This window comes from Podarcis melisellensis (assembly GCF_964234715.1).
Source record: "Podarcis melisellensis genome assembly, chromosome: 6".
Lineage (NCBI taxonomy): Eukaryota > Metazoa > Chordata > Lepidosauria > Squamata > Lacertidae > Podarcis > Podarcis melisellensis.
In genome coordinates, this window is record NC_138538.1 from 40,120,747 (window position 1) to 40,140,633 (window position 19,887).

Here is a 19,887-nt window from a genome sequence, read left to right on the forward strand (position 1 = left end):
CCTCTCCCATTATATCCCTTGACCCATCACCCATTTGTTTTTATTTAGTGCTCTACCTCCAAGCTTGCTCAAGAAAAAGCTTGCTGCTAGTACAGTCATACCTTGGGTTACAGCCGCTTCAGGTTGCATTTTTTTGGGGTTACGGACCGCCGAAACCCAGAAGTACTGGAATAGGTTACTTCCACGTTTTGGCGGTCACGCATGCGCAAAAGTGCTAAATTGCGCTTTGTGCATGCGCAGAAGCGCCAAATCGCAACCTGCACAGACGCGGGTTGCAAACGCTGTGGGTTGCGAATGTGCATCCCATACAGATCACGTTCGCAACCCAAGCGTCCACTGTATAAAAAAGTACAAATCTTGCCTTGTTTGTCTACTGTAAGCAGAAGACTAGCACCCCCACCCTAACTTAGTACCTCCTGCCCTCTGTCCCAATTCTAAAAAAGTCATGATCCCATTTCAAGGTGCCTCTACCAATATGTGGGCATATTTTTCAGCACAATGCACCCAGTCTATTAACGTGTTTGGCCTTCAGGAAAATAGCCCAGATATAGTATATCCCCATAAGAAGTGAGGTTATAGATATAAATACAGTTGTACCTTGGAAGTTGAATGGAATCCATTCCGGAAGTCCATTCGACTTCCAAAACGTTCGAAAACCAAATTGCTGCTTCTGATTGGCTGCAGGAAGCTCCTATAGCCGATCAGAAGCCGCAGAAGTCCCATTGGACCTTTGGGTTCCAAAAGAACATTCGCAAACTGGAACAATCACTTCCAGGTTTGCGGCATTCAGGAGCAAAAATGTCCGAGTTCCAAGGTATGACTGTGTAAGCTTCTGAGTTCCCCAAACACAGAGATTTCTATGGACCACCACCCCAGATTTTAAAAGTCCCTTGTTTTCTTCATTACTTCATTACCAACATATGGCCATATCCATTGCTTCAACAAACAAAAGCCTTTGGGACAAGGGTCCATTTTTAGAAAGACCCCCAGAGGCTTGCCTTGAATTGCACATCAGCCAGCACAGAGGAGGACTTGCTTGTTCACGCAACACATTGAGATGAGCCCAGTTGTTCTTTTTGCTGTCACCTGCGACATTCACCTCCAGGTTCTATTACTTAACAGGTTGGTGTAACAGGAAGAAAAATGTAACCATTTTCAGCACAGCTGTCAAGTGTTTCCGTGCTCAGGTGCCAACTATGACAAAGTCTCTGAGTTCAGGGGGCGGCAGGTTCTCCTTTTAGCCAAGACCTGTTTGAAGAGTGCTGCAACTGCTCGTTTCTATAACCAGGGGAGAGGGTCCATGAACTTACACACAAACCTTGCCCCAAACCAGCACTCGGGCAATTTAAGAATGACTGTGGACCTTTGAGAGTAGCACTGCTGAAATTTTAAGTTCCCACTTATCAGATACAACTGCTCTGTCTCAAAAGCTGCTGTGCAAAGGCTCTGCTAGATGCAGAAGCCATCCAATGCAATATTGTCTTCCCTGAGCAATGGTATTGAGTAGTTCCTGTGTCTTGAGCCTAACCGGACCTTGCAACCATCATCTGAGGCTCTTCTTCATGTGCCTCCTCCACAAAGGGCGGCAATATAAGAACAGGCCTTTTCTGTAGTGGCTTCCTGCTTGTGGGATGCTGTCCCCAGGCAGACTCACCTGGCACCTTCATTACATATCTTTAGGTGTCAGGCAAAAACGTTCCCCTACAACCAGGCCATGGGCTAATTAAGCAATCAGTGGCCTTCTAAACTGTTTTTGTTTGTCATTATCTTACATATTTTTATGTTTTATATATTGTAAACTGCCCTGTGTTTCGCTACTAAAGAGAAGCTACATAATTCACATCATTTTAATAAATTCCATGCAGTATGTTGACTGTTGATGCCCATTTTTCACCTGTTCTTTCCTCTGTGACCAGAGATTTTTCACTTTTCACTGAACCTGGTTATAGTGCTTCTGTTGCATTTTGCAAAATCTCAGGCTGGAGCTTTTCACCAGCCTATCTTTGGGCAGAGAACATTCATGTCCTCCTTATCCAACCAGCTCCATATGTTTAGCTTGACTACATCAGATCTGGCATACAAGCAGGTGGTTCTAATATTTCACAGGCGAGGCAGAAAATAGAAGTTTCAACGCCCACCCAAGGGCTAGAAATCCTTGCAGAGGCTGTGAAGTGTTAAAAAATTATGCAAGCATATTGTATGGGATATCTTTAAAAAGATGAGGCTTATGATATCAGGAGGAAATAAATATAACCAACTGTCCCTCTAGCAACAGAACTTATGGAGATGCTACCCAGAAAAAATTACTTCAGCAGCTGAAGTTCAGTCATAATTTGGTACCAAAATGCTGCTTCAGAATACCTCCAAAATGTATTCAGAATACTTTTCTAATGTATTCAGACACTAATTACCTAATAATGCAATATTGTTATGGCTACTAGCCAGAGATTGCTGGCTCTCCGCCCAGAACAGTTAGCTCCTGCAAGTGAATGGTCAAAAGGCGGTCAGAAATCTGGGTTGAATGAGACACCTACCAGGTCTTGGAGAAAGAGACTTCACCTGCCCCCATCCTGGCTAAGAGAAAAGGGCAGAAGTGTGTCTGCACATGAACAGATATCAGTTTGCAAGAGAAACTGGGTGTGTGCGCGCGCATGGAGAAGAAAATGAAAGAAAGTTCATTAAAGCTGGGATATAGGGCAGACATGGGGAACCTGTGGCCCTCCAGACACTGTTGGACTCAAAGTCCCACCAGCCCCAGTTGCTATGGACAATGGCCAGAGATTATGGGAGTTGTAGTTTGGCAACAGCTGGAACCCCATTTTTGATTTAGGGAGTCTCACCTTGAAGATGCGATGTGAGCCAGCAGATCAGCTGCCTCATAGGAACACCCGCTGTTTGTAATTTTTGCTCTAGGTAAAACTATAGAGGCAAAGATACCCCGTGTCTTCTGATGCTCTTTCATCCAAACCAGACAGCCCTGTCCCTGGATCTTCTCAGCAGTCAAGGAAACGGGAAGTGCGCAATAACCCAAGGACACACATAAGCATAAGGCACAGTTAATCTTCATCTTACCAGCAAACATGCTGTTGAACACTGCACAAATCACTAATGCCCACCCTTCCTTTGCTGTGCTGAGAACAAACCGTTACATGCAAACCAGTATTCCTTGCTTGCTCTTCTCAAACAAACAACAGGGACAAGCCAAGAACAAACCATGGCTTATTCTTAGCTCATTCTTGTAGCTTTCCCCTTCCCAGTGTGACAAAGGAGGAGGGGACAATTTGGGCAGTGAGCAACAGGGACCTTACTCTATCCTGATAAGCCAGTTAGTTAAAAACTCTGGCATGCCATTTTTGCATCCTTCTGTTCATCCAAGAAGCTCAGTGTGGCTTATATTGTTTCCCAAACAGTCTCCCATCCAGGCAGCTTAGGGGGCCAGCCAGGTTAGGTTCAGTGCCAGAGCTGGCAAAGAGAAGCTGGCAAGGAGAAGCTGGCAAGGTGAGGACAAATCAATGATGTAAGAAAACAAAGCCTTTCGCTAAATGTGAACTCTTGTTCTGTTTGCTTAGTTTACACCTATATTTTCTCAGTAACGTGGCAGTAATATTTCTGAATCTCGCCCTGCTTCTCACAGAGCTCGAATAACTGGTTTAGTTCATAACTAGCTGCAAAGCACAGGGAATGAGGCTAGAGAGAAGAGAGATAGGGAGAAGAGATAGAGAGAAGAGAGATTCTCTGCTTGAACTTGACACTCAAAAACCAGCAAGAACCTTAATAACAGAGATGCTTTAAAAAAGCATTTCCATTTCCTGAAATATTCCCCTTTGTCTCCCAAGTCTTTCCTACCTCTCATCATGAACCAAGCATAGTGTGTATTATCATCTTGGAAACCAAGAGGCATGTGTGACAGCTGTACCATGCATAATGCTCACAGTGGAGGCTGTACCATACAAGAAAATGTTCAAGATGGAGGCGTTCCTACCACCCAGCTTAGCCAGGCTGCACTAAGCACATTTGCTGAGACTCAATGATGCAGAGCCACACCATACATTTAAAGTACACCTAAACATACATGTAAAGCACATGACTTGCCCCAAAAGATCCTGGGAACCGTAATTTGTTTAGCGTACTAGGATCTGTAGCTGTGTGAGGGGAAGACTCTTAATTCCCCAGATTCTTTGGGGGAAATCACATGTTTTTAACTTGCATTGGGTGTGCTTAAATGTATGGGGTGGCTCTGCCTGCAGTACCAAATTTTCCTGGAGAAGGGAACTTGTGAGAATCCCTACTTTTACAGAGACGGTGGAAACCTTCCACTTCTCCATTTGATTCCCAGACAAAAGCTTGCCACACTTATGGCTTGTGAGGAATCTCAGCAGGAGTTTGGTGAACAGGGCTGTAGTGCCCCCTCTCTAGAGCATTTGTCCCCAAAGTTTGCTGAACTACAGATCCCACCATTCCTGACCATGGGCCATGCTGGCTGGGGTTGACAGGAGATGGAGTTCAACACTGTCTGGAGGCTACAGCAGGATGGGCAGGATGGGAAAGGCTGCATTCGAGTTTCCCGTCAACTGCTTTTGCACATGCATGTATGTGCAGATCATTCACACCCCAACAGAAACACAACCATACGTCCAAAGCAACACAGGCCCCTTTGATTCATGCTAACCAGCAGGAAGACTGGAAGCTACACACAGGCAATTCCAAAAGCAGGAAGAAAAGCGGAAAGGCAACAATACCCCTGATATCAGTATGTCCAAAGCCTTCTATACGCTAAGGGAGGTGATTGCCTGTGTTTCCTATGGTATGTGCACACAATAAAATTGTGCCATAGGTTTGCCATGCTTATTTTGTCCTAGAGACCTTCATAACAAGGGTCAACTTTCCCAGGAGGCTGATTTGCCATGCCTGTCTGTGCCACCTGTCTAAATAAATTCCTTCTAGTGTTTTCCAGGCCAAGGTTATCACTGCCTGTGCTGCCACTCAAAAGTGGTTGATCAGTTCTTTGCTCTTTGGACCTCCATTAGCCACTGAAATCAAGTCAGAAATGCTAATGGGGGCAATGTAGCTGTGTGTTGCTTGGTAATAGGTGGATATTAGCCGGGTATTGACTATATTGTGTTTGTGGTTTTAAAAGTATTGATTGTATTTCAGATGGCTGTGAACCACCTTGATATTTTTGAATGAAAGGTAGTATCAAAGTGGTTTTTAATTGATCATAATACAAAAAATATAAAATATTAAAGCCCAAAGATTTGCAGATATATATATATATATATATATATAGAAATAAACCTGGTGTGGACTTTCAAAATGGCCCAATGAGAACTGAACAAGCCCAGAGGCCTGAGAATGCTGACTGGCTGCATGGAGTGTGTGGGTAGATGTGGGAAAGGATAATGGAAAGAACGACGAATGATGGAACACAGTGGCTGAAATCCTGGACAGCAGCATCCCACACTGCCACATTCTGTTGCAGTTACCATTTCTTTCAATACTATTTCACCTTAATGAGAGAACAATGAAGGCAGGAAGACAGAAGCGCTGATTTGGTGCCAACATAAAACCAAAAACGGTTTTAGACGTGCAAAGTGGAATCAAGTTACTTTCCCTGACACACCGCCTTATGCGGGCTCCTCTGAAGAAGCCGGCCAAGAGACACATCCCGCCCCCCCCCACTGCCCTGCTGGTCAAATCACTTTAAGTGCTGGGCTGGAACGATCAGCCAGGAGGAGGGTGTCACTACTTACGTTGATCAAAGCCATAATCCAGAAGGCGTAAGACACCCGCGTCACCACCAGCCCTTTTGTTGGCAGGTCGTAGTGTGACAAGTTTCCAGGATGATGGGGGACGAGCGACTTCCGGATGTGAGGGAGGTTGCTGCTGCCAGTGGCCGTGCTGTTTGTCAGGATGCAGTTGGTGTCCGAGAGAAAAGGGTCGGCTATCAGAGGGCTCAGCAGGGCACCAAAGCCCACAAAGAAATGAAGGGCCTACACAAAGGAATGAGAAAATATCCTTATGATGTCCAGCAACAAGGCACACACTGCACCTCTGACAGCACAATAGAACCCTTAACAGTAAGAACCCTCAAGTAAGAACCCTCTAGCATCCTTCCTGGGACAAGGCTTCTCCCATCACTACGGGCTACCTTTGAAGGTGACCCGGAAACTACAACTAATCCAGAATGCGGCAGCTAGACTGGTGACTGGGAGCGGCCCGCGAGACCATATAACACCGGTCTTGAAAGAACTACATTGGCTCCCAGTACGTTTCCGAGCACAATTCAAAGTGTTGGTGCTGACCTTTAAAGCCCTAAACGGCCTCGGTCCAGTATACCTGAAGGAGCGTCTACTCCCCCATCGTTCTGCCCAGACACTGAGGTCCAGCTCCGAGGGCCTTCTGGCGGTTCCCTCACTGGGAGAGGCCAAGTTACAGGGAACCAGGCAGAGGGCCTTCTCGGTAGTGGCGCCCGCCCCGTGGAACGCCCTCCCACCAGATATCAAAGCGATAAACATCTACCTGACATTCAGAAGACATCTGAAGGCAGCCCTGTTCAGGGAAGTTTTTAATATGTGACATTTTAGTGTATCTTTAATCTTTGTTGGAAGCCGCCCAGAGTGGCTGGGGAAACCCAGCCAGATGGGCGGGGTACAAATAATAAATTATTATTATTATTGTTGTTGTTGTTGTTGTTGTTATTATTATTATTACTACTACTACTACTACTGGTGCATTATTTCCAAAAAAACTCCCAACATGCAACTTTTAATGGCACACAAATCCTTTGTGGGTTAGAATGTGTTATTTCATTAGGTCTGCAAAGGATTTTATATGTGATCCTCAGCAACTGAAGTGCTCTTGCTGCTGTGATACAAGTGACTGGCGTATTGTGCGTCTATCAGGTGCAGACATATGATGTGCTGCAAACAGTATGAACTAGGACTCCAGCTAGCACAATTAAGATGGCGTCACTGCTGCAATAGTATTGGGTGAGTGTGAAGGAAGCCAGCTTTGCACCACCAGTGTTACTTCTTCGCATGCTTTTTTGCTGGGGGGACGCAGGGGTATGCATAACCCTAAACATTTTGTGGATCTAAGTTTGACCTTATTGAGGGGCTGTATTTAAATATGAGTAGGAAAATGAGAGTACCCCTAAAAAAAAATTAAGAAAAAAAGGGCTGCTTCTTCCACTTTGAGTTCATGTCAAAGCACTTGGGTGGGGACATGGCCTGTGGAAAGATGCCCCAAGACACACAAAATTGGCAATACCTACACAGACCAGTTTCTGTGCAGATATTCAGTGTCAGCACGAACTCTTCCAAAACAGAATTGAGTAGTTATATCTGAACCTGCTTATTTAGAGTGAGATTATTAATGGTGCAAATAACTTCAGGAAGACAATGGTGATGCAAGTGTGGCTACACCACCATCTTCAGTGCACAGGACGTTGTGCATGTGTGAGGTAACTGGATGTGCTTACAGAGGGCATTCAGTCCCTGTGTTCTCAAAAGACATATGCTCTGGTGATCTTCACTGTCTATGTGAAAGATGGGCAGAACATGGAGGCAGGGCAGCAACGAAGGAACAATCCAAGCAACTAAGGAACACTCCGTGGGTTAGATTCTGATGCTAAATTGTACCTTCTTGTGGAAAGTGATGCCTGGAAACTGTTTCCAGTTTCACAATTAAATGCTAAGCTGAAAGCAGGAGAGGTTCTGTCCTGATGTGACTCAACGATTCTAGCTGTACAATAGGGATAGCATTCAACCTTACAAAATACAGTGTGCGTGGACAGAGAGGAGCAAGGATTTGGGACACAAGGAAAGATCAAAGGTCCACAAATGCACCTGCCATTGGTGACTGCAGATTTTTCTGGCCACTGGTCCTGAATTAGGGAGAGTCCTACCTTTCTGTCAAGTTTAAAGACAGGGTAGGGACTTTTCTTCTGGCTGCATTGATTCCAGAGCCACCCAAGAAAGCAGCAAGACCGGCCAGTTTTTCCAAGTGCCTCTGGTGTTCAGCAAAACAGAAACATACCCCTCATCCTCCTCTGCAGGATGGCAGCGCTGGCAGGAGTTCCTCACTAATGGTCACATTCAGTGTGGCAAATCAGAGGAGATTGCCAACCCCTTCCTTGGTGGGAGGGGGCAAGGATACCAGGCCAGCCAACATGTGTGGGTCCCTAACAAGGGCTCAAGATAGAAAAAAAACTCCAAGCATCTAGAGAGAGTTAAAAAAGGGGCCACCTGCCCCCTGTTACTTGTCTAACCTGTAGGAAGACAGCAGAGTCCTTCTGATAAATCTTCACCAGCTGCATATTGGAGAGGGTGTCGATGCAGCCCATGGCCAGGCCAGCCACGGCCATGACCACTGCAAGCACCACCACATTGTGGCAGACTGGGATGATGGCAAAAACCACAGAGATCGCAAGTGATGACACAAAGAGGGCGGACAGAGACTGAGCCAACCTGGACCAAAAAGAGAGAGAGAAAAAAGCAGTTTCGTTATTTAAAATATAGACAGCCCGCCGTCCAACTGTAGCCTTTGAGGCATTGTGCATTAAAAGAAAAACTATATCACACACACATATATTATAAACAGAAATGTACAGTTTTCTGCAGATTAAAAACAGCAGCAGAGTTGAGCACTTGGACCTCTGGTACAACAAGATGTTTACATAGTACCTGAAAACAATTAGTGTAGGAATCAGAATAGTGTATAAAGGAGATACAGCTGAGGCACCACCACAGAGAAGGCCCCGTCTCTGGTTGCCACTACTTTACCTCCAAAAGTAAAGGTGGGTTTCCATTTTTTTAAAAAAACAACCACCATCCAGGGGTGGGGAACCTGCACTCCAGCAATACCCAGAGGGCCACAGCTCCCGTTATCCTGAACCCTTGGCCATTCTGGCTGGAGATGTTGGGAGCTGGAGTCCATCAACATCTGGAGATCACTAGGTTTACCATCCCAATCTTAAAAATATTGGTAATGTTAATATGGGACCAGACATACTGCCTCCTATTTCTACCAGTCTGCACAGTAGCAGCTGTATTTGGGACCAATCGAAGTTACTAAACTTTCATGAGCACTTCCTCATATAGTGCATTACAGTAGTCAAACCTGAATGCTAACAGAATATGAGTCACAGCTATAAACCAATCAACTTTGTCTAGAGGTGCTTTACGCTATAAATGACACGTGAGTGTCTGCAGGGCTGGAACTAATAGTACCAAGTTTGATTCTTTCGGGCAGCCTTGGGACTTGACACCTTCCAGCTGTCTTAGACTATATCTGCCATTGACAGCTGTGCTCACTGGAGCAAATGGGAGCTGTGGTCCAAAAGGAGGGTTGATGAAGGCTGCTTTGGGGCAGTGCAACCCAGCCTAGAACAAGCTGTATCCCAAGTCTTTGACCAACTGTACCACCAGCCAATAGGATGACCCAGTTTACTGGCACCCCATTGAGCCCATTACTGATTTCAGCCACCTTTTCAACACCTCACCTGTATTTGATATAAAAAAGGAACAGAACTGTCCACCTAACTCCAAATCCTCAAATAACCTCCCTCAGAGCTTTTCAAATACCCACGATATGGCTCTGCCCTTAGACTAGAACCATGTTCAAATCTCACATGGAAATTTTAGCTTGGCCTTAAAGCTCAACTGGGGTATCTTTTGGGCAAATCAGTATTTCCGCCTAACCTACTGGAAGGACAGCAATGTATATTTGCCTAAGCTCCTTCAAGGAAGAGTGGGATAAAATCTTTAAAAAATAAAAATAGAAAACAACTTCAAGTGAAATGCCTTTAGGTAAAATGAAGGAAGCCTTGTTGTGTTCTATGGTTTTGTGTTACAGAGGTGAGACGATAATCTTGCTAACCTCATAAAAGGCTATAATCAGTTAGCAAAATGCAGAAAAACCAGGAAGGACAGCTATAAGAGGCATCAATAAAACTGGATAGCAGCTGGTGGAGTGGGTGCATTTTGACTGAACCACTTGTAGAATCTAGTGATTCAAGACATGCAATTAATTCTGCATAGAGAACCAGGCCAAACCATCCTTTTTTGAAAAGAAGAAGTTTGAATCTGACTGCAATCCCAATCCCACTTGCCTAAGAGTAAGACCCACTGAATTCATAGTATGCTTCTATGTAGATGAGGTTAGAATTGCAATCAATGTCTAGAAAAGGGGGACGGACGGACTTGTTAATAAGCTAACATAATAGCAGCTTTCAACAGGGGAAAAAAAGTTTTCCTATGTTTGCTACAGTAATCCCGAAATTCACATGCATTTAACGTGCTTTCAGCTTTACGCACTTGGCTAGCTAAATAAATAAATAAATAAAAAGGGGGTGGAAATTCAGGGGAAATACTTTTGTAATCCCACCCCCTATTGAACCCAGTGTGTTTTCACTGTACACGATTTTGGTTTTAGGTGCGACCCCCAAAACATAACCCCCATGTAAGTTGCCTGATTGCAAAAGAGGCTCCATTAAATAAACTGGCCTCACATTCTGAATTATACAATTGTCACTTGAATAAAGAAAAAAGCCTAAATATACTCAGGCTGCCACATACACTGCAGGAAGAACTGCATTTAGAATGGGGGGCTGCAGAACCTGCCTCTGGATCTGCCCAGCAGCCATGCATCAGGCATGAAAGCTTGTGTAGATCTCTGTTCACTTGGGCTTTCCAATGTGGCCTCTTATCCTGAAAGCTGTGCTACAACCTTCCTAACTAGTAGGCATGATGGAGAAAATAATAATCTTTAAAACTGTATCATTTTAAAGATTCCTTTTTCTTTTGAGCCTGAGCTAAATTGGAAAGGCTCATGCCTAATTTTTACTGTGCAGAACCAACTAATTGCTTTCCAGTACAATACTGTTTATGTGATGCCTCTTGTATCTGGAACGCTGAAAGAATAGACTGATGGAATGCATAAAACACTGTATGCATTAAGAGAAAATCGGCTAGGTGTGGCAATTTTGCTTCATCTTGCATTGTTTTGTAGACGGATGAAAGAGGGTGCTGGGAAACATTTAATGAACAGGAAAAATACTCAAAGTCTTAATTAAGAAAGACATGGAAAAATGATTATATGTAATCACAAGATACTATGAAGAGAGCTGATCTGAACAGAGGCATATCTAGGGCCCCTTGAGTCCTTGGCAAGGAGCTGCAATGGCAGCTCTCCATCACTTTACCCACCAGCCACCAGCTGAGAAAGCCCCACATAAGAGCTACATGCAGGGAGAGAGGGAGGGAGGCAGGCCTAGTTGGGTCCCCAGGAAGGGGGGACTTCGAGGGCTGTGCACACACACAAAATGCTCAGAGTGATTTGGCTCCGCCCTCTGGCTCCTCATGACATCACGCATGTGACGTCAGGATGTCCTGTGACATCACATGCGTGGTGCCAAGACGTCGCGTTGGGCCCCCTCAATCATCCGGAGAAGATGGCGCCTTTACCTATAAATATAACAACGAATAAATCACAATGACGGAAAGAGCAATGCTGACAACAACCCAGACTGGCGCTTCCTGGTCCAGCTCCCTCCTGCAAGCAGAACATCTCACACTACGGCCAAGGAGCTGATCAGCCCACTGCTAAGGAGGAAGCTGCTGAAGACTGAAAACAGGCAGGCAGTAAGATACCAGGCAGCGAAAGGCTGGGAGAAGCAAAATCAGTGTGGAGTCAGGGAGCAGAAGCAGCCGCATATAAATCTCCCTTAGACAGGAAGAGTGATGTCTTCATTCTCAGTGGCTTCTAGGGCACACTGCTGCTTTGAACAGGGCCATGCATCTGCCAGGTCAACGTTCGACTTCTGCTAGACCTGGGAAGGAGCAGGAAGTGAGAGGCAGCAGATGGGAGGAATTCTGCTCAGCATCCCTCTGGCGCAACTGAGCCAGACATCACCCACACTTTAAAGCCTACCTTTGTAATGTTAGGGACGAGAAACTTTAAAAGAACAAGGGAAGGTGAAATTCTTAACAGCTCTTTTTAGCAGCAGTTCTTTAAGTGCACTATATGGGCTCAGAATGACTTGGGACAAAATCTAATGCTTAAGGGTTGCATAAGCTTGGGCCTCAGTGACCACCTGAACCCTCCCTGAGATCATTTGCAGGAGCATCTCTGGCTGTGCCCATCCCCTCTGCCCTGTGTTGGTGAGGCTCATTGATATGAATGTGAAATAGAGCCTCCAGTATCGCTGACCCAGTCTTATGGAATGCTCTTCCAATAGAGATTCACTAGGTATCTTTTAATGTGAAATTTTAGGTGTTTGTTGAAAACTTTACACTGCCAGGGCTTATGCGGACAAGCCTCTTTTTCACAGCTAGGTGGTGATCTGCAATTCTGGTTGTTTGCACATAGGGTTGTGAGTGTGCATTTATTCATTTATTTGAGGTATTTATATACCCCTTCTCAGGTTGACATAAAAAGCAGTTTACATAAGCTTATTGCAGCAATAAACACCACCTTTTTTTTGAAAGTTACAATAAAATGGAAAAGAAACTTCTTTGTTTAGAAGAAACTGTGCCTGCTTCTTTCTGTGTCCCTCAGGGCAGGGTATCGCTGCAGAAGCCCATGTAGTGGCAGCTAGGGAAGGGAGGGGCCAGCTACACTGGGTGGTGGGTGGCCGCAATGCCTCAAGCATGTGAACCTGTGTGTTGGCCGTCAGATGTAGGGAGCACACTGTGTAGCTTCAGATACCTTTTGGAGAACGGTGGGTGGGTTTGGTTTTTTATGAGGCTTCCCTTGAGCACAGGTCAAATTTCAAAGGGGCAACAATTCACACATATCTATATTTATATAGAGAGAGAAAGGATTGTGGGGGGGGGGGGCCAGGGAGAATATGTATGTTTTTGTGACCACACACACACACACGGTGTGGAGTACCATCACGTTTTCCCTGCTGCCTGCAGTAGCCTTTTTGTGCCAGAACCCATGCCACTTTAATCAAGATGGGTAATAGCACCTCATTTTTTAAAAAATAAAAAGCTCTCTCTCTGTGTGTGTATGAAATTGCAGCAGAAAAGTATTCTTACAAATAAAGAAATAAGGGTACAGCTCCCATACTGGATAGGAAATGCAATTCATACTTAAAAGCCTGTTCATCTATTTAGTTATGGCCACATTGTGTGCCTGCAATCCCATACAAGGACTGCACGCTAGGTCCAATGCAGCTAGCAGATTGCAACAGCTCTTTCTCCAGCTGCTGGGATCATGATACCAGAAGGAGACATCTTTCCACTTTCTCCCATTGAAGTCAGTCAAACCGTGGTCCCCATGCCTTTGGGATGCCCTGACACCTGGGCCAGCAGACCTACTCAAAAGGTCTGTAGGGACACCTGATGTTCTTGGCCTTCCCCAGGAAGACCAATTGAGCCACGGTTGGTTTTAGTTGCATTTTGTTACCAAATGTCGTTTGATATTGAACGTTTGTGTTTCTGGGTGATTTTATTGTCTATGGTTGCCTTTATTAATTCACTGTGGTATGTTTTCATCCTGTAAACTGTATTTAAGCATTTTACACAAATAAATAAATTAATATTGGGCCTAATTATGAATTTGATGCAAGTGATGAATCAGTAAACTGGACCAGTTTACTCACAGTATTTGATGTGAACCTAGTAAAACAAAACAAAAAATAAAAAAGCCCAACCCACTCTGAAATAGCAAATGTCCTCAAGACTTGTCCAAATGCAACAGATTCCCTACATAGGAAAGATTTGTTGTGTTTGCAGCTACATGGATGTACTCCACACATGCAATTTCTTACAAAGGAGGGCATCATGTAAGCAGCCTAAGTTGGTGCTTAACGTAAAAACACACAGCCATGCGAACAAAATTTAGGATCGCCAGACGAAAAACAACTGCCAAATGCTAATGCTGCCTCAGCAACAGGTCCAGAACTGCAGAATGACACCTCTGGGAGACAAAATAGCACACCAGGGGATAAAGATGCAGGTGCAAGCAACAGATACGCTGGAGATGGGAACTGCGCCAAGACTGGAACTCAATGCGTGCTCTGTAGAATTAACAGGAACAGCTTCCCCCTCTATCTCCGCCTGGCTTAAGAGCACACAGAGCAGTTAAGCAATCAATCATTGCTTGTGGGCAGCAGCATAAAGATCTGTGCTACTTAAAAGAGCGTGTTTGCGATGGTGGCAATTGGGGAGTAAAGACCAAGTTTCGTTCCCTAATCTATAACAGAGATTATGAAAAAGCTTTGTTATGCACTGCCAGCAACCATCGCAATAGCCTGCTTTTTGCTCCACTGCATGGATCCCCTGGGCCTGGCCATGAGGAGGATGGAGGAACTGCTTGCCTCCTAATATCGTATCTGGAATTCAATTGCCTCTTTGTCTTAAGAGCACACCACAAGACGCCACCTCAATTGGAGAGCTGCAAATTCTTTTGAGATTTTTAGGATTCTCTGGGACGGATGCTAAGTATCGATCAGGGCCCATTGTAGGCACCAGGAACACAAAACAGTCCTCTCTATACCACTTGCTTGCAGTGCCGGCCCACCCACAAGGCAAGGTGAGGCAACTGCCTTGGGCAGCAGGGTCAACAGGGGCAGCAGACAGCTCAGAGGCTGCAGCTAGTGCAAAACAGCATCTGGACTAATGACTGGCACTCCTATCACACTGCTTCTGATATAATTGTATTGGCTGCCTAGCCACTTTAATATCTTATCTTTGATCTATAAAGCCCCAAATGGCTTGATTTCCAAATACCTGAAAGACTACTTCCTCCTTTATACACTAGCTCAGGAGTTAAGATCCACAAGAGACACAATGCTGGCAACTCCAGTGCCCTTGGAGGTCTGCAAGGTGGAAGCATGCGAGAGGGCCTTTTCTGTGGTGGCCCCAGATTTTGGAACAGCACCATTCACTATGGAGCATCAGGGCAGCAGTGTTTAGAGACTATTCTAACTTGATAATGCAGACATAGTGGGTCTTGGTGGCTGCTCAGTGGCTTAGCATCAAAGCCTGGCCATCTGCATCAACAAAGTGCCACCACACAATAAAACTGCTCTGAATTGAAGAAGGGCATGTTTTACATTCCCTGCTATAAGTTGGAATCCAGGTCTAAGAGAGAATAGTATAGGCTCCTTCACACATACTGCTAAATAAACTTATTGCATTTTCCTATGTCTGTGCTGCAAATATAAAAGCTCTGTTCACTATTATGTCTGTTCCTCCCCTTAGAACTCTTGCTTCCCACTAGCACTGCAAGAGGGGGTTGAAAGTGCTTTTATGAAAGCCATTAAGGCTAGCAAAAGGTCTCTAGAGGATACAATCAAAGTAAAGCTTTCTAAATGGAATTTCGAGCACTCAAACCATGTTACTGAGCCTCCATGTTCAAAGGCAGTGTACCTTGAACACCAGGTGCTTCGTATACAAATGGGGAGGGCTGTTGCACCAGTATCCTTCTTGTAGGGTTTTCAGAGGTATCCAGCACCTCTGGCAATTAAACTAGGTGGATCTTTGGTCCTATTGAACGAGATTCTTCTGATGCTCCCATGTTTATCTCTGTCTCTCTCATGTTTTTATAAATGTACATTCTGGACAAACTTGCCTAGAAAACTCAACAGAAACTTCTGCTTTCAGAAATGGCTCAAAATGCAATCATAAAGGAAAAAAAACCCTGCTTTTAAAAATCAGGGGTGGGGAAAGAACTAAAACAAGCAAGTGCAGTCGTTCCAAAACATGCTGAATGTTGACAGCATCTCTTCTTCTCAGATTGTGCTAAAGGAGGCTTTTCAGTGGGGAAAAGAATGAGCCTCAAAAAGCATAATGTGTAAACTAGGAAAGCACTTTAAGAAAACCCAGGTAGGATGGAAGGCAGATGAGAAGGAGCAGCGAGAAAATATGTGTGTGTGTATGTTTTTGTGTGCATGAAAAACACAGAGGAAATAGCAGGCAGAACAGCAGCAGACTCCCTTCTATTTGCAAAGGGCGGGGGGGGGGGGAAAGAGATGCTATGTGCACAAAAACAGGACTAGTGTTCAGAGCTATTAAGTCCTTTGCAGCATCCCAAATCAGAACACATCGGAAGACTCCATATTAAGCTCTCTTAGAAACCTAGCTCAGGGAATATTGCAAAACAGAGCTCTTTAATACGTCTTGCCAACCTTCAGTAAAACCACAGAGCCACTTACAAGGCAGAAGCCAATAGCGACGTACAGGCTGGCCAGCCCTTCCTTGCATGTTTAAAGAAGTTCAGATCACCACACACTTCCCCCATCATCTCAACAACAGGGCATAAAGAGCTGACAATACAGAAAGCAACATCCCTTAACACTTACTAACATATGGAAGGAAATAATACCATGGGGTGGATGCAGCACAGATCTATGCATGCCTTCAGTCCTAAAATGCGTCGTGTTGGGGTGGAGCTGGAGCTATTAACTGGTCAGTTTCTTCCAACTTGAGATGCTTTGCTTTTAGCAACATCCTGTTGATCAGCACAAGAGGGGTGTGCAGTGAGACAGACAAGAGCAGCAGAATAGCATTGCCAGGTCTTGTGATAGCATCTCGAGCCTTATTGCATTTGGTTGTGTTTCCCCACCAGCAACGAGCCAATCCAGCTTCAAAGAGTCTTGGGAGTTGGACTTGGTCAAAAACATATGATCTAAACCTGAACTGCAAGCCAACATTTCCCTGAGTTTGGGTTGTTGTCACTTTGGCGTGTTTGGGGTCTGCAGCTGCTAAGGCCAAAAATGCAGTGTCTTCCAGCAGTACGCTTGAAGCAAGGGGCGACTGCAATTCTCTCTCCAAATATAGTAAGAATAGGATTCACCACAGCCCAAAGTGCTAGCTTGCTCATTTACTGTAATTTAGATGATGGATGGACTGATAATTTTTGAGACACAGCAGGCCGTTGTGTGTATTAGCATAAGCTAACTGATTACAAGACTCACAAATTAGATCTCCCTAGTAGGGGGACCAAGACGTACAGAAGTCTCTCACCTACGAGGCATTTATTGCAAAAGAAGAAGAAAAGTTCCAGTAACAAAGATTCATGCTGTTTTGGGGTCTAAAAAGACCCATCATGGTTTGGCTGCATTTCTATACATAGACATTAAAGCTTCTTCAAAGGGCTTTTACTGAGATGAAGCAGAGAGAAAGATCTAAATTAATGGGTTCAAATTTCAAGAAAGTGAATTTTGATTAAACATGAGAAGAATCTGCTAACAGTTCAACTTGTTTAACAGTGAAACCAGTGTTAGAAACTGAGATATGAAAGCTAGGAGCTAAATGGCTCCTTAATCCTAGGCTATGGGTACAACAACAGAATGTCTAGGCACTTTTTTTTTTATATAATGAGAATACAAAGCTGAAAATGAATGAACTGCAGCTAAACTATTATGTTCATTTTTCACATGGTCTAGTCCTCCCCCTGCCCACCCCCTAATATTCTTAAGAGGGTCTCTTCTGCAGCCTTCAGAGAGTAGCTGGAAGTGGGGAGGCAGAAACAGGTCCTCCTTTCCTTCCAGTAGTGGCAGTTTTCCCTGTCGCAAAATGCGCCTAGAACAATGGGAGTTTCAAACACTGAGTGAAGCAGACTGCCATGGAAGGAGACAGGACTCTCCTTTGTTAGAGGTTTAATAAGAGACTAGATAGCTGCCTATCAGTGTATTTCCTACACTGTCAGGCAGTTGGACTAGAGGACCTTTGAGGTATCTTCCAAAGCTTATGATTATATGAAAGAGTTACTGAAAATATAGTGAAGAAGACAGGAAACCGCCCTACACAGAGCCAGGTCATTGCTTCATTTGGCTTCCTATTGCCTATACTAGATGTAGCTTTCCTCCATGGGTTTCAGAAACCAAGTATTTCCCCATCCTGCTTGGAAGAGCTGGGGACTGATCAGTTGTGTCCATATATAAAGGTAAAGGTAAAGGTAAAGGGACCCCTAACCATTAGGTCCAGTCGTGACCGACTCTGGGGTTGCGGCACTCATCACGCTTTACTGGCCGAGGGAGCTGGCATACAGCTTCCGGCTCATGTGGCCAGCATGATTAAGCCGCTTCTGGCAAACCAGAGCAGCGCACGGAAATGCCGTTTACCTTCCCGCCGGAGTGGTACCTATTTATCTACTTGCACTTTGACGTGCTTTCGAACTGCTAGGTTGGCAGGACCATATACAAGTACTACTACTCCAATGGGATGTGAAGGGAAAGAGTGCATATCCATTCAGACTATGCAACTTCCTCTCAGCATGCTTTGAGGGATGTTTTTTCTTTTAGTGACTAATAGTTTTTATTAGGATGGGACACAGCTTATTTGTTTTGAGCTTAATGATTGTGTGTTTGATCATTTACATAACTGAGCTACATTTTAAAGCTCCTTTAAACAAGTATTAGCAGAATGGAATTTACATTATGAAATAAATAAGCACCAATTCATATATGTCCATGCTGAGAGCTGGCATTGTTACATGGGATGGGCAGAAAAGCCCCTTAGAACCATTTTTGTAGGATGACAAGTAATTAGCTGTCTTCTGTTTTGTAAGTTTTGTATGAACTTCTGAGAATCAGTAAATAGGATACAAATTGGTCATTGGTGTCAGTCTAAAAAATGTGTTCTAATTAGTTCTACTGTGCAGACAGGCTGGAGAATTCCAGCTCAAATCAAGAAAGCACATCACAGAATAGGAAATAATGACCACAGCCTGATTACAGCCAAAGAATTAATCTCTGCTACAGCTTTTAAATGTTGGGGAACTGGCTTCCCATTCTCTATAGGAACTGCTGTGAATATGTAGATTTAAAGCATGGATGGTGAATGTGTGTGGTTCTCCATCTGGTCAGATCCTGACTCCCATCAGCCCCAGCCAGCAAGGATGAGGAGAGCCATTGTCCAGGAGAAGATGGAAGGCTACAGGTTCCCACATCCCTGATTTTGAAACCTTGATGTTTTTACTCAACCAGTAACATGAGTCCATAGATAAGTTTGCCTACCGAGTGCTTACTTCCTATGTCAAGCTGCTCATACACAAAACCCATGTGTAGATAGCACATGCACAAAAACAGAGTTCTCTGGGTGTATTTATGGTGTGTGTATGGTAAGGAGCTGTGTCACAGTACATCTGTACGAAGCAACACACACACACACACACACACACACACACACTTATTCTAGCTGCCAAACTGCACACAGGAGGTGGTGAATTACTTCCTGCATCATGGAAATACTTTCTGCTTAGAAGAAATGTTGCTGATGAAGCCAGCTTCTGAACACATAGTATCTTGGGCAGTAACTGGAGTCAAAGGAAATTAAGGAGTCATGCACTTTCCAGATGCTCTGCAGAGACAGGCCTGTGCTCAATGTTTTCTCAGCGACCTCAGATGGAAGGAGCACGCTTACGACCCACTGTCAGCGCATCACCAGCTCTCATGAGGAGTTCAAAGGTATGCTGCTCCCCAGGTCACCAGATCCACAGAAGACATTAAGTATCTATTAGACCAGAAGCCCACGTATCAGGCATGACTGCATCAAAGGAGAGCAGTGCAGGTAGCACAATCGAGAATTTGGTTGGCAGAAGCAAGGGGTCTTCTGCACTAAATTTCCAACAACCTTCTGACAGCAAGAGCTGTTCAGCAGTGGAACCATCTCCCTCGGGAGGCTGAAGATTCTCCTTCCTTGGAGGTTTTTCAGCAGAAGTTGGATGGTCACCTGTCATGGATGTTTTAGCTGAGATTCCTGCATCACGGGGGGTTGGACTAGATGAAGGTCAAGGGAAATTCTGTTCCTGCACATAACTGCAGCATTTTGGGAAGTCTCGCTTCTTGCTTCTTTTCTCTGGCATTCTGGGAAGTCTCGCTTATAATCTTTTCTCTGCTTCTGCACACACTGTACAAACCTGTTCCAAACACCA

At 44.6% G+C, this 19,887-nt stretch overlaps 1 protein-coding gene across 1 annotated transcript in view; it reads right to left on the reverse strand.

Annotated features, from left to right (window-relative positions):
* MFSD4A (major facilitator superfamily domain containing 4A) overlaps window positions 1-19,887 on the reverse strand; it is a 43,277-nt gene that overhangs the window by 18,268 nt on the left and 5,122 nt on the right. Inside the window, exons 2-3 of the mRNA XM_081916406.1 lie at window positions 8,270-8,468; window positions 5,751-5,990 (exon numbers count right to left, since the gene is read on the reverse strand). Coding sequence (XP_081772532.1) covers window positions 5,751-5,990; window positions 8,270-8,468 — 439 coding nt within the window. The remainder of the gene's footprint in view (window positions 1-5,750; window positions 5,991-8,269; window positions 8,469-19,887) is intronic.